The 13,732-nt window shown below is 37.7% G+C and overlaps 1 protein-coding gene across 10 annotated transcripts in view; it reads right to left on the reverse strand.

Annotated features, from left to right (window-relative positions):
• Positions 1-13,732, reverse strand: part of ppp1r9a (protein phosphatase 1, regulatory subunit 9A) — a 71,803-nt gene that overhangs the window by 3,621 nt on the left and 54,450 nt on the right. For 4 of the 10 annotated variants that reach the window (XM_083523546.1, XM_083523544.1, XM_083523545.1 and 1 more), the window contains 10 exons: positions 13,245-13,298; positions 11,302-11,531; positions 10,575-10,671; positions 10,103-10,253; positions 8,230-8,348; positions 5,164-5,215; positions 3,579-3,648; positions 3,424-3,475; positions 1,374-1,487; positions 178-360 (listed from right to left, as the gene is read on the reverse strand). In XM_083523546.1, the coding sequence (XP_083379672.1) occupies positions 178-360; positions 1,374-1,487; positions 3,424-3,475; positions 3,579-3,648; positions 5,164-5,215; positions 8,230-8,348; positions 10,103-10,253; positions 10,575-10,671; positions 11,302-11,531; positions 13,245-13,298 (1,122 nt within the window). Of the gene's footprint in view, positions 1-177; positions 388-1,178; positions 1,203-1,373; positions 1,488-3,276; positions 3,325-3,423; positions 3,476-3,578; positions 3,649-5,163; positions 5,216-5,308; positions 5,416-8,229; positions 8,349-10,102; positions 10,254-10,574; positions 10,672-11,301; positions 11,532-13,244; positions 13,299-13,732 lie in introns of all 10 variants that reach the window. The other 6 variants (XM_083523542.1, XM_083523540.1, XM_083523541.1 and 3 more) reach the window with 4 other exon arrangements.

Raw genomic sequence — 13,732 nt, forward strand, 5'->3', positions numbered from 1 at the left:
GCACAGTATTGCGATGCATCGATTTTAACATATTTGATGTGATATAAGATTTCCTTATATTCCTTATAGATTTTTCTGGGTTTTGAGCAGTGTGTATGTGTGTGTGTGTGTGTGTGTGTGTGTGTGTGTGTGTGTGTGTGTGTGTGTGTGAGTGTGTGTGCTTGTGTGTGTTCTCACTTTGAGTGTGTCAGTGTCAAGTTGCAGGAGCTGCTCTCCATTCACGTTCTTGGCAGTGAACTGAGGGATGTACTGCTCCAGGTTCAGGCCCATGAGCCAGAGACACACCTGCTGACATGACCAGTCTGTCACACTGCGGTTCTGCCACTGGTGCTGCTTTAACGTCTGCCCTTCGTCCTGGATCTGGCATGAACACAGATACACAGCCTTCTGTCTTATCAAACTCACTTCTGAATAATCATATGATTTGCATGTGAAATTTGCCAATTTTTAGATACTTTTTTCACTTTTTTCCCCCAGTGTAGTGCTTGATTCATTTATATTTTCACATGAAGAATTTATTTTCACATGTTAATTTTTCATGTAAAGGACCTTCACATTCACACCCTCTACTCACATAATCATTTAAAATGTATGAGATGTTTCACACACACACACACACACACACACACACACACACACACACACACACACACACACACACACACACACACATTCTAGGAGGTTATACTATGAGTCACAGTCATTGTTAGGTACTATGCATCATCTTTTTGTAGCAGATGAAGAATCTTTATGTACCTGAGGCAAATTGAGATCTTGATATTATAAATTATAAAACACATTCAGCCAAGTCTGTACTGTTGCTGCTTCTGAGTCTATTTTTATCATGGGCTCGGTTTACTGTTTGTTTTGAGTTCTCCATATTCTTCCTATGTCTGTATGGATTCCCTTCATGTTCTCTGGTTTCCTGAATCCTCCCAAAAAGCATTCCATTATGTGAATTGGAGACTTTGAAAATTTGTGTGTGCATAGATCCTTGACTGGCATCCTATTTAGGACGTATTCCCACTCTGTTTCCAATATAATCTCTGCATCCACTGACTGGAATTAAGCAGTTAATGAATGTGAATCAAGTGAAAATTGAGAAATATAAAAACAGAAAACCACTGGAAGAACTGAACTGAAAGAAGCTCAAATAAATCAATTAAAAAACACCTCACCTCATCATCACTTGTATCCAGACTCTGACACACGCAGCATTAAGAAAAAAGTGACTGTGTTAGCTTCTTTCCATGAGGATACAACAGCCCCATTTGCTGGCATAAACTTGCAAAGTTTCTTTTTTAGCACAGAAACAATGCTCACACTTCCGTTTTTTTTCAACGATGGAGAAAATGCTATTTACACCCACACACCTCATCTGAAGAGAGCAGTAATGTGTGTGAGCAGCCAGTCAACTTTGGCTCATTGACCACACCACAGATCTCTCCTGAGCTGGAACTGCTGACGTTGTCCATCCCAGTAGAAGCCTGAGAAACAACAATCAGCATCAGAACACAGAGAAAATGCACTAAACAGCTTTTCAGGTCTGTAAATAGCAGAACAGGCTGATGTGATTTTCTATTAGATGACTGTGGCACTGGTGTAAATAATCAGCATTGGGCAGATTGTTCATGACTGATTCTTAACTGAGTTTAATATGCATTATTAAATGAGAGGAATCACACTGACAACCTAGGAACTCCCAGAAGAAATATAAATACTGATCATGTTTTTGATAAAAATCAGATGGATCACGTGTAGTACTGTGTGCAAATGTCTGTTTCACCCTTGTGTTTTTTTGTTTTTTTTACAGTTTATCTTCAAAAGTGTATTTAATGTTTAATTGTCTAAAGCATCAATTATCTTTATTATTAAGCTCAGATGTTTGCAACCACGTTAAATTGCTTTGGGGGGATTTACTTAAATGTGCCTCATTAAGGAAGTCCAATGATTTAAAACCATCCTTTCTTAAGTATTACTCAAGGCATTGTAAACAGGATCTTATGCAGTTTTCTGTGAGTAGTCAAACTATCAGGATAAGTGCTCTCATGACACTTAACACAAACTGTGTTCCATTCACAAAGCAAAAGCTTCGCATCTGACAATGCCCACAATGCCAGCTTCATAAAGAAATGTGGGCTGGAATGAAAGATCTTAAAGTGACCTGATATAGAGCTCTGACCTCAACCCTATTAAAGACCTTTGAGATAAATTGAAATGCTGACTGCACCTCAGGCTTCCTCACCTGACCTACATCAGTACTTGACGTTTCTCCACACACACACACACACACACACACACACACACACACACACACACACACACACACACACACACACACACACACACACACACACACACACACACACACACACACACACACACACACACACACACACACACACACCAAAATCTAGTGGAGCATCTTCCTAGAAGAGTGGAGGGAATTATAACTGCAAATGAGAAATAATGGGGAATGAGATGTTTAAAAGCACATACCAATCTTATGGTCAGGTGTCCACAAACTTTGTTTCATATACTGTGTCCTCACCAAGACCGTAGGACACGTGTGTGTGTGTGTGTGTGTGTGTGTGTGTGTGTGTGTACGCGCGAGTGTGTGCAAATCTTTTACGCTGCGTTTCCTTAAAAGCTTATTTCATAACATAATATTGACTAAAGGTCTAGCCATTCCTAAGGGTCCCTTTGTGGCTGTCCTTTTTTAAATAGATTTTTTTATAGGCTTTCTTTAAAAAAAAAAAAAAAAAAAAAAAACCCTTAGCACTTCAGCACTTTTCAGCATTCAAGATTCCCTCTCACCTGGAAAAGTTCAAAGAATCTGAATATTACTTCAATACTTGTTTCAGTACCTAAATTAATTTTTTTCTGGTGGCCATTTTGTTCATTATTTTTATGCTTGCTTTCAAAATTGCTGATATTGCCTTTAAAATAATGCATTTGTGTCAGATCAAATCATTATAGCAAAATCAAAAATTTGGGTTTTAATTTGGGTAGATCTTCCAAAAATAAAAGCAGAATCTTAATCCTTCTGTCCATTTTGATTTCCATTCCATGAGAAATCATTTGTAAGAAGTCTTAATTATTGAGAAGACTGAAGAATAATCAATCCATGCAACAATTTGTTTAAAAAAAAAATATAGAAACAATTCTTTTATTTGTTTTAAATGTACGTAATGTAAAATGAGAGCTGATTGCAAGTATTCAGATTCAGGTTTAAATTCTATGAGCATATGTCTAGGTTTACCACTGACAAAGTACCAAGTTATATGAATAGCTGAAGAAGTGTGGCCATGAAAAGGCTTTCTTCTGCAAACAAAGAAATGTTACCAGTAAACACAGCTTGAATAAACAGCCAAAGCCAGTAATGTTTCTGTTTTTTTCAGGTAAAATGACGAAAAGCCATACCTTGCTTTTGTGTTTCTCTGTGTTGGGTTTTTCTATTGAATGATCTGTGGAGCTGAAATGCAGAAAAGTAAGCAGAAAAGAATTGAGAATACACACATGAATGTGTCCTGAAATTCTTCACAGCCCATTATCACAATTTTTCTCCTTCATCTCACCCCAATTCCAGAAGCGTCTTGCTGCATTTTGTATCTAGACCTTGGAAAAGGCTTGACATCACTGGAAGACCTGCAAAAACGCCAATTTCAATTTAAAGCATCTCTATATGGCCAAAAGTATGTGGACACCCAATCATCTACTGTATATGTGAATCTTTGCTACAAAACTGAAAGCACACAATTGTTTTAGAGAGTATTTGTGCACAATCGAATAGAATTTTCCTTCACTGAAACTAAAATTTTAAACATTATCGAGAATGACAATAACTTTCTTTTGGCTTCTCCCATTAGGGGTCGCCACAGCGGATCCTCCGCATGTTTGATTTGGCACATGTTTTTACGCTGGATGCCCTTCCTAATGCAACCCTCCCCATTTATCCGGGCTTGGGACCGGCACTGAGAGTGGCTGGTTTTCCTGACCGGGGATCGAACCTGGGCCACAGCGGTGAGAGCGCAGCAGCCTAACCACTAGACCACCAGGGGACCTATTAGTGAGAATGACAATGCTTCTGTGAAAAAAGGCAACTCCATGAAGACTTTGCAACGAGGAAGAATTCTACCGGTCTACTGGGAGTTTTGATCTCAAACCTAATGAACACCTTTGAAATGAATTAGAACACTGACCAGACTTGACATTAAGGACCGGCCTCACTAATGCTCTTGATCACAAATCCCTACAGCTGTGCTCCAAAAATCTATCGGAAAGCCTAGTAGAAGACTGTCATTATAGCCAAGGTGGGTTGTATTAACTTTCGTAGTAAAAGTCTTGCCTATAGTTGACTGATAGTTGAATTATATGTATGTGTGTCAGGCAGGGGAGAAAATTAGGAAGAAAAAAATAAAAATAAAAATACAAAACCAATTTGGATCAATAAACCTAATAAATAACTGCAGACAGGATTTGGATTTCACATGTTAGCAAATTAACCTAAGTACAGCGCAACACAGATGCACTAAAAAAAATAAAAAAAAAAAATAAAAAAATAATTTACAGTATTAAATTAGAACAAAGTATGCCTTTACAGAATCTCCCGGACATTGTTAAATGTTTAAATCCCAGTCGTCAAGATGCTCCCATGGATCATGTAAAGTAAAACTCAAATCTGTCACAGGGGCGGTTGAATCTTCACATTGCTATTTACAGCATTATCCTAATAGGCAGTATATTGTATTATTGGGGAAAAAAAAGTATTTCTATGCAGACATTAAGCATATAACAAAAAATAGCACGATCCTTGTTTTACAACACCTCTGTGAATCTAAGACTATTCGGTAGTGTAATGTGTTCGTATCCCTAGTCTGTAGTTTTAAAATAGTCAAATATGGGTGTTAAGAGCAGGTGTCCACATACTTTTGGCAATATGTTTGATTTCCTTGCACATTTATTGTAAAGCTTTAAATAAAATTATGGTATATTTATGTGCCTTAATCTATTAAATACAATATGTACATGGTAGTTTTGCTAAGCACGTCATCAGATATCTGATGATCTGAACAACAGAAACAAGTTTAGGCTTTCAGCCATGTTACTGTTCATTGGCCTGATATGAAAAGGGAATATTTAGTAAAAATTAGGAAAACTTACCCTCACTCTCAGGCACCCTGGAGCCCATGGACTCGGAAAGAATTTGAGAACTCTACAGAGACCAAAAGAAAATGGGCATGGAAAAGAAAAATCAGACACATTCTCTATAATTTACTACTGATTTATCCCTCTCCCAATTGCTCACATGTGGTGTCCAATTTCCCATTTCATGGATTCACAGAGTGCTCTGTACGCGCCCTTTACGTGTCCGTTGGCAAACTGCTTACATCCTGTGTCTCCTGCCTCACAACCCTTTAGGATAATAAGCAAGGACCAATTGTACAATTACAGCAGATGGTTTGTTGAGAGCAGAAAGCAGCAAAGTGGATGCAACAACATTAACACCAATGATGGATGAAAAAGAAAATCGAATTCAGCTTAAATGAATGAAGTGTCTTTCTTTGTTAATACACATTAATCAGCAAGCAGCACCAAAGAAACAACGTCTTTGGAATTGGACCTTTAAAATAACCGATTTAATCGAGTTTGATCTGTAACCTAATTTTATCTCTAATCTACACTTCATTCGATTTATTATTATGAAGAACTATGTGCTACAGAGATGATCTAATAATATTAGGCTATTGGTAACTGCAAAATATACACACTGAATAACAGACAACCATTTGGAAAGTTATTAACAGTGTCCTACATGCTTGCTTTTTTACCCTTCATGCCCTTGAAGAAAGGTTTGGTACAGGCCATAAATAACACTTAAATCTATAGCAGTGATTTTGTATAAGCTCTGACACAAGAGTGAGATTGAATCAGTACCACTGGGACTCAGGCATGTCAATTAATTTTAATGTACAGTATAAATCTTGTATAAGAACTGGCCAAGTCATTTAAAGTTATGATCATTAGTGAATCAAAGCAAAAAAGCAACGAGACTAAATGCTAAGATCATGCAAAGCGAATAGTGATTGTATTATTATGCTAATCAAAAGGTCCTGATTCCTTTTTTTTTTTTAATTAAAAATTAAAAACAAGTTCTAAAATGAAATCACTATTTTTTAAAAAAATTTTCGCTTAAAATATCAAATATTTAAAATATGGCTTAGTTTCTTGACATTTATTTTACGTTTTTTACGAGTATTTGGGTTTGTGGGACTCTTGAACAATGGATGTACAAATTACTGATCAACCATCAACACATAATCCATCAGTGATCCCTCTCCCGCCCTGCCACCCCCTTGCCCATGCCCTGCCCCCCTTGCCCATGCCCTGCCCCCCTTGCCCATGCCCTGCCCCCCTTGCCCATGCCCTGCCCCCCTTGCCCATGCCCTGCCACCCCTTTTTCCCGCCCTGTAAAAATGCATTAAAGACAGACATATTATAAGAACAAATTCAGTACACATTTTTATACAGAAAATCAACTCAAAATATGCATTATGTGTATGTTTTGGGCTCTTCTGCTTGACTGTATTTAATTAGCTTTAATAATTTTGTGTTAAATTTTGTTTTTGTCAATAGAAATGTTCCTTTTGGAGACAGCAAGTCTCACAGCTCAAATGTCCAACCTCTGCCCAGTACGAAATCAAGGGGAAGTACCACAACAGACAACACTCGAACACTGTTAGCAATATAATGTTTCTATAATAATAAGAACATTATTTATTATTATTTAGAACATATTAATGTTCTAAAATATGCTAGTAGTGAGGGAAAATGCATTTTCGCTACAAGTTTAGCTTTCTGGCTAGCATGTCATTGTACACAGACAGACACCTAATAATCATTTACTGACGAGATTCAAGCACCATTTTACTAAAGAAAATCTGTTTCAAATGTAATTAATGCACATTCCAGGACCTATATTTGTTTTCAATTACTTTCCAGGCCTTGAATTCATGTGTCTAAAATTCAAGTACTTTCAAGAATCATGGAAACCCTGTAGTTTTATCCTCGTATTTTTGTTTGCGAATTCCCCAACCTTCGCCTGTTTTACTTAATCGGGTTTGCTGCTGGTTTATATTGTTTGATTTGCCATTAAATAAGAGGCACTTACCCCTGCACTTTACCCCCATATATTTCCACACACATTACATTACATACCCCCTTCTATGACCACTGACTTCTATACATTTTTGCTACCTTTAAAAAATGAGTGGTGAAATTATACTCAGAAAATACTCGAATGACACCAAAGCATCTATATCAGCGGCCCACAACCTTTTTTGCGCCACGGACCGGTTTAATGTCAGACAATATTTTCATGGACCGGCCTTTAAGGTGTGGCGGATAAATACAACAAAATAAAATGATACGACCATAAAAACTGGTATTTTCTAAATATAATAATAAACGTGAATCCACCGTGTTGTTTTTTGTTCATTTTGCTCGCTTGGGGGTTTGAATTTAGCGGTAATGTATTATGTGTTAGCGGCCGGAGCCTCTTTAAGAAGGTAGCGGATGGAGGTAAGACATGTGACCGAGGCATCATGACATGCATCAAGAGTGAGTCATAGACAGATGTGGCAGAGAGAATCCGATCATTTTCCCAAAATAATACATCGCTTAGAATCAAATACTAAATAAAATGGAAATAATGTAAGTTATGTATTTTTTCTGTGCGGCCCGGTACCTATTGAGTTGAGGACCACTGATCTATAGTATGTCAGATTGGATACATTGTGCACTGTAGGGCATTGACAATATCTGGTATTGTGAGATTTTGATAACTACACTTTGTGGGATTAAACGAGAAGAAATAAATGAATAAATGTCATTATTTTTGTGCTCAAAAACAATAAAAAGCCATTTTCCTATTTTTCTGCTTTTAAATCAATAAAAGAATAAAGGCATGATAATTCAAAATGTTTTTAATAACGAAGCAAAACAACTAACGCAAAAAACACTGGACAAAAAACCGCTGCCAATACAATTGTTAGCGAGTTCGGGTGAGCATTAACGTAAACAGAATTACTTGTTCTGCTGTATACTTAAATCGTTCTCTTTTTGCGAATGGAGACTTCTGAGTCTCATTAAGTTTATCTTACAACTATCCAACCTCTTTTTACCCACAGTTCAGTGCACACATCCATCCATATTTGTATTAGAGCTCACCATCGGCTGGAGGCCATCCTCGCGTTTGGTAGAGCAGCCGCTGTCTAGTTCACTTCTGGAGTCTCCGAACTTCTGCATCTGACCCTTCATGGGGTCGCTGCCTACACGCTCGTCCGACTCTGAGACACATCGCACAAGCCAGGAGTTACACAACAGAGCGTCCATACATTAAACACATAATAAGAGCATTCTATTTGAAAACACAGAAGGTCTGACGTTTGCACATGGCCTTCTTTCAGGCTTCGCTTGCCATTTTATTGCAATGCGTTTAAGAAAATGTGAAACGAAGGAGTGCCTCATTGACAGAGCCACGAGACCGGCTTCTAAAGAGCACATCTCAGTAAAGTCTAAGCGTCCCTTTCAAGCCGCCTCATTCAGTCACCTCACATCTTAATCAGTACTTCAGAACTGTCCGCTTTTATCTCCATTATATTGGCAGGCTCCGAATAAACGGTGGCAAGGACTGAAATGCCCGGTGCCTAGAATCACACTGTCACTGTATAATTTGATCATGTTATTATTTCTTTTCATTCGTAAGTCTCATCTTGAGATTATTCTTATGTCTTGTGTTTTCCTGCTAGATTCAATTTTAAAACGTATATGGGATAATTCAAATCAAATGCTTCGTCATGACATAATGTATGTTATGCCCCAAGTACTAGGAATACAACTCACCATGGTAGCTTACTATAGAAAGCTCCATCGTGAACATGCAGATCTTTATCATTTGATTTATATGCTGATTGTGGAGGAAAAAAGTGAGGGAAAAGTCCTGATCTGTATTATGAAGGCAGCAATATTGTTTCTAGAAGCCTCTAATGGAGACTAATGACAGAGCTGCCATCTTGCTACGGATTCACATTTGTCCTTGTCAAATTTTTATAGAGTGACTGATGTTTTCCACTGACACTGTGTTTGTGCTGACTTATAAAGTGCACAGTTGCTTTGAGACAATCGCAAATTTTCTGCAGTTGACCAATAATATGTCTAACAGTTAAGTTGTAAAAAAAAAAAAAAAAAAAAAAAAGATAATAAATCAGTTATTTAGCATTTGCATTATTAGCAATTACATGCCAGAGATGATCGCCTATTATAACCCGAGGGCAACATGGTCCCCTAGTCCTCTTCTGCATTACCATGTTTGTTTGCATAGACACGTGTTTGTTTTCAATTATGTAATTTCTCTGCATTGTCTCGTCATTGGCTCACGTCTTCTTCCGGTCACAGCTGTCTCCACTTCCGAGTATAATTCATGTCGATTAGGTATGGTCAGGTTAACGATGTGATGCATCGATTTTAAAAAGTGTGCATCAGATACAAGTTGGCATTTGTATCACAAAGCATTTTTTTTTTTTGATATATAATTGAAGTGATACGCACCTTAAAGAGATCCTTGACTCATGTTTCGTACCTCCTTGGCTTCTTAATGTTTTGTTTCGTGTTTCTTGTTCTCGTGTTTGGGAATTGCCCGACCTCGCATTTTTTAAATTTGAGGCAGATTTGAATTGTTTGCTTTGCTAATAAACAAAATGCTTTTAACCAAGCACTTTGCTTTCAAAGGTTTCGAACACATTACATGACTTCTATTCATTTTTGTTAGCTTAAAATATTGGGTGGGCATGTGAAAAAACTGCCACCGTTTCCCCCTTGAAAATACCCATGCTACAGTAGGAAATACTCAGAATAAACAAACAGCACCACAGTATCTATAATATATATATAAAGCCTATGTGTACAAGATGATCTGGTTGGACGTTGTTTTTCTTCAAGCCAATGAAAGTATTCATGGATTTCACAGGAACAGTACTGAGACTGTGTGTGTGTGTGTGTGTGTGTGTGTGTGTGTGTGTGTGTGTGTATGTCTGTGGCTCACCTCCTACACTGAAGCATCGCTCGTGACATTGTGACGTAGAGCCTCCCTTGCTCGGCTGGGTGCGGCTGTTCACATCGTTGTTGTTGTTGTTGTTTACCTGAATGCCATTTTGTTTCATCAGCTGCTTCAACTCCGACTCCAGCGCTGCAATCTACACAGACCAAATATGGGTTTGTATGAATATTACAAATGAGATACTGTTGGAAATTCTGTGTGTCAACACTGTTCTCCAGCCACAATCAATGCAGGCCCAAATAAACACTGCTCTGTTATCGCCATTACAATGGGGTGTTAATGAAAAGCATCGCCATCTCATTATGGCCTGAAAGTGGAAAGCCTGGAAACAATACATAACAACATTTAATAAGAATACACAGCAGGACACATATGTAAAATAGCACACGTTATTTAGATGCCTAGAATCAACCCTGGGTACGGATTTATGTGTGTGTTTGTGTGTGTACATAATTACCCTCACTTGCAGCCCATGTATCTCAGTTAAATGAGCCTTTTCCACATCCTCAAGTCTTTTCTTCTCTGCCTCTTCCCTCTGGGCAAACTCCACCTCCCTGAGAAAAAGCCACACAGTTTTAATACAAGGTCAGGCATCTCTCTGTGTGTGTGTGTGTGTGTGTGTGTGTGTGTGTGTGTGTGTGTGTGTGTGTGTGTGTGTGTGTGTGTGTGTGTGTGCATGTGCTTGGGTGTATGTTTTTTTTCAGTGGCAGCATGAGTGTGGTCAAATCAGACGCCATGACTCTTTGTATTGCCCCACTCTATAAACTCCTTTATTCCCTTCTTCAAACTCAGCAATTAGATGCAATGGTTTTTGCGATCTTGCCCCAAGCGAAACTGCATTTAAAGCCAGTCAGGCTGTAAAGGAGCCCTTATGATAAAGCACAAAGATAATTTCTCTCACACTCTCTTTCACACACAAACCCAATCTACTGCAGCTCCAGTACACCCTCTGTAAAATCCAACACTTATCACACTCAGGAGGAGACTACTCCTAATACAATGGGCATGAAGTGTTTTATTAGTGTAGACTAAAGTCCCTCAAATCCAGTCAAATCTAATAAACCACTAGAAACGCTCAGTCCTACGAGGTGGGATCAGTATATTACATGATGACACGTGTGTAGCTACAGATGGTAGCTTAAGTTATTTCTCAATGTCTGTAAAAGCTCTGCTAATGATCTCACTTCTGCTGAAAATCCTTGATCAGTTTCTTGGCCTTGTTGTATTTCTTCTCCAGGGTTTGGTACTGATTCTGAGCCTCCTTTAAGTGCTCGTTGACTGTGTGGCAGAGCGTCTGAGCTTCGATCCAGTAGCTTTCCAGTTTCAACATCCTTTCCTTATTATCCTCGATGCTCTGCTTCAGTTGGCATCTCTCTCGCTCCCAGCGGGCCTTCTCTTTCTCCACTGCTGCTAGCTAAATGCGGGAGGAGGGTGGGGAAGAAAATCAATTTATAAGCACAACATAATCATACCAGTACAGCCAGCTCAGAAACTACTGGCATCCATTAAGAGAAAAGTATTCTAACAGCAGAAAAAAACCTGATTGCTGTTGAAATCTGGAGTGCAAAGCTAAGAATATCAAAAAAGCTTGGATCGTTTTGCATTCAAAATATTTTTTGTGCATTTTCGAAAAGTACAAACCGCTCGTTTTCATGACAGGGGTTAATTATACTAAAGCTGACTAGCCTTTAAAGTCTTTTAATCTTAAAATGTCACTTTTTGCAAAAACCTGAGGCACAGAACACAGAACTATTTCCAGCCAACTCAGCAAAATCAGCTGTTACTCCAGAGTGTAACGAATAATTAATACAAGCACAATTCATTATAAGGATAATTATAAGATAAGAAAGGTTAATAGATGAGAAAATGGCCTCGAGTTTGGCTTCAGGTAACTGTGTAGCCAACAGTACATGATTGCCAAATGTACTATATACCACGTGATTCTTATTGTGTGGCCCGGTACCAATTGACCCACGGACCGGGGGTTGGGGACCACTGATATAGAGCATGATTGTAGAACTGTGCTCATAACGCATATATATATATATATATATATATATTTTTTTTTTAAATGCACTACCAACAGCACAACGGTCTATACACTGTGAGTTGCAGCAATTCACGGCACCTTCCACTCGTTTTAATATCCGTCCTTCTTTTCCCAAGTCTTTCACCCTCATGCTCTTTACTGAAGATACTTTCCAAACTGAATTGTTTGAAATACCCCTGGCTGGCTGCTTAATACTTATAAGATTAGCATCTTTTCATATCAACAAGTACCGAAAGACATTGTATTCGCACTTCAATTTAATTCAATTCAAGTTTATTTCTATAGCGCTTTTCACAATGGACATTGTCCCAAAGCAGCTTTACAGTATGTAAGAATTATAGAACAAAAATTCAGCATTTCGTCTAAACAAAACCATAGAAGTGTATTTCTAAAACATACCCTAATCATAATTTCTCATGCTTCTTTTTGTCTTAATGTTAATAAGTAAAAAAAAAATAAAAAATGCAGTTTGTCATGTTATTGAGAAACCAGGAAGTGGAAAGCTGTTAGTCGGAAAAAACACTCCTGTGTCAAAAAAAACTAAATTTAAAGCTTTAGCTCTGACACTGGAGACTCGTTCAGAATGATAAGCTAAATAAAAGTATTTAGCAAAAACATTACCATAACAATGAATATTAAAAAAACGTGTGCCACGATCGGTTTGCTCTACAGTAACTTCAGAAATATTAATATTTAAATACAATAAAATTAACTCATATAAACCTGTTTTATTTACTGCATTCAGCACGGCTCTTATATTAAATGAATCTAAAGCATTGTGAAAGTGCATTACACTAACACGTCTTTTATAAACTGAATTTATAAAGCAGATATTATAATGAAGAATGTGAAGTCCTACATACACACATACTTACAAGCATGCATACGTACATTCTTTCTAGTGTTATGCAATTATTATTAATTTATGATTCATATCCTTATATTTTACGTTTCCAAGTATATTATACAAGCTATTAATGTATTACAAAACATTATGAAACGATTTCTAGAAAATATCTTTCCTTTTACAAAGAAACGCACGCTGAATGCAATGGTAATTGTATGAAATAGACTTACCTTGCTCTTCAGTTTTTGGATCTCAGCCTCAGTAACAGTGTGTTTGATCTGTAGCTGTGGACAGAAAGAAAGCAAAAGAGCGAGAGAGAGCAAGAGAGAGAGAGAGAGAGAGAGAGAGAGAGAGAGAGAGAGAGAGAGAGAGAGAGAGAGAGAGAGAGAGAAAGAGAGAGATGGAGGAAGAGAGCAAAAATGATTTAATGTTCAAGACTGAAAGAGTAGTGCAAACCTCTGCAAACCTGCACATTCTCTTTCACACTATCTTACATTTAGAATTCACTCAAGTATAAAAGTGCGAGAGAATTTCAATAAACAATAATAATTTAAAAAAAAACAGTAAGGGATAGAAGGAGAAAAAGAAAGAGAGAGAGAGAAGACTCACTGGGACGCTGGATTTTTTTTTACCTTAATATCAGGTATAATGCAGCACATTTACTGAACTGTAAGAAGTGCATCACAGATGACTGGCTGAGTTTTGGATTGTGTGCAAA

The sequence above is a fragment of the Silurus aristotelis genome (assembly GCF_946808225.1).
Source record: "Silurus aristotelis genome assembly, chromosome: 21".
Classification (NCBI taxonomy): Eukaryota; Metazoa; Chordata; class Actinopteri; order Siluriformes; family Siluridae; genus Silurus; species Silurus aristotelis.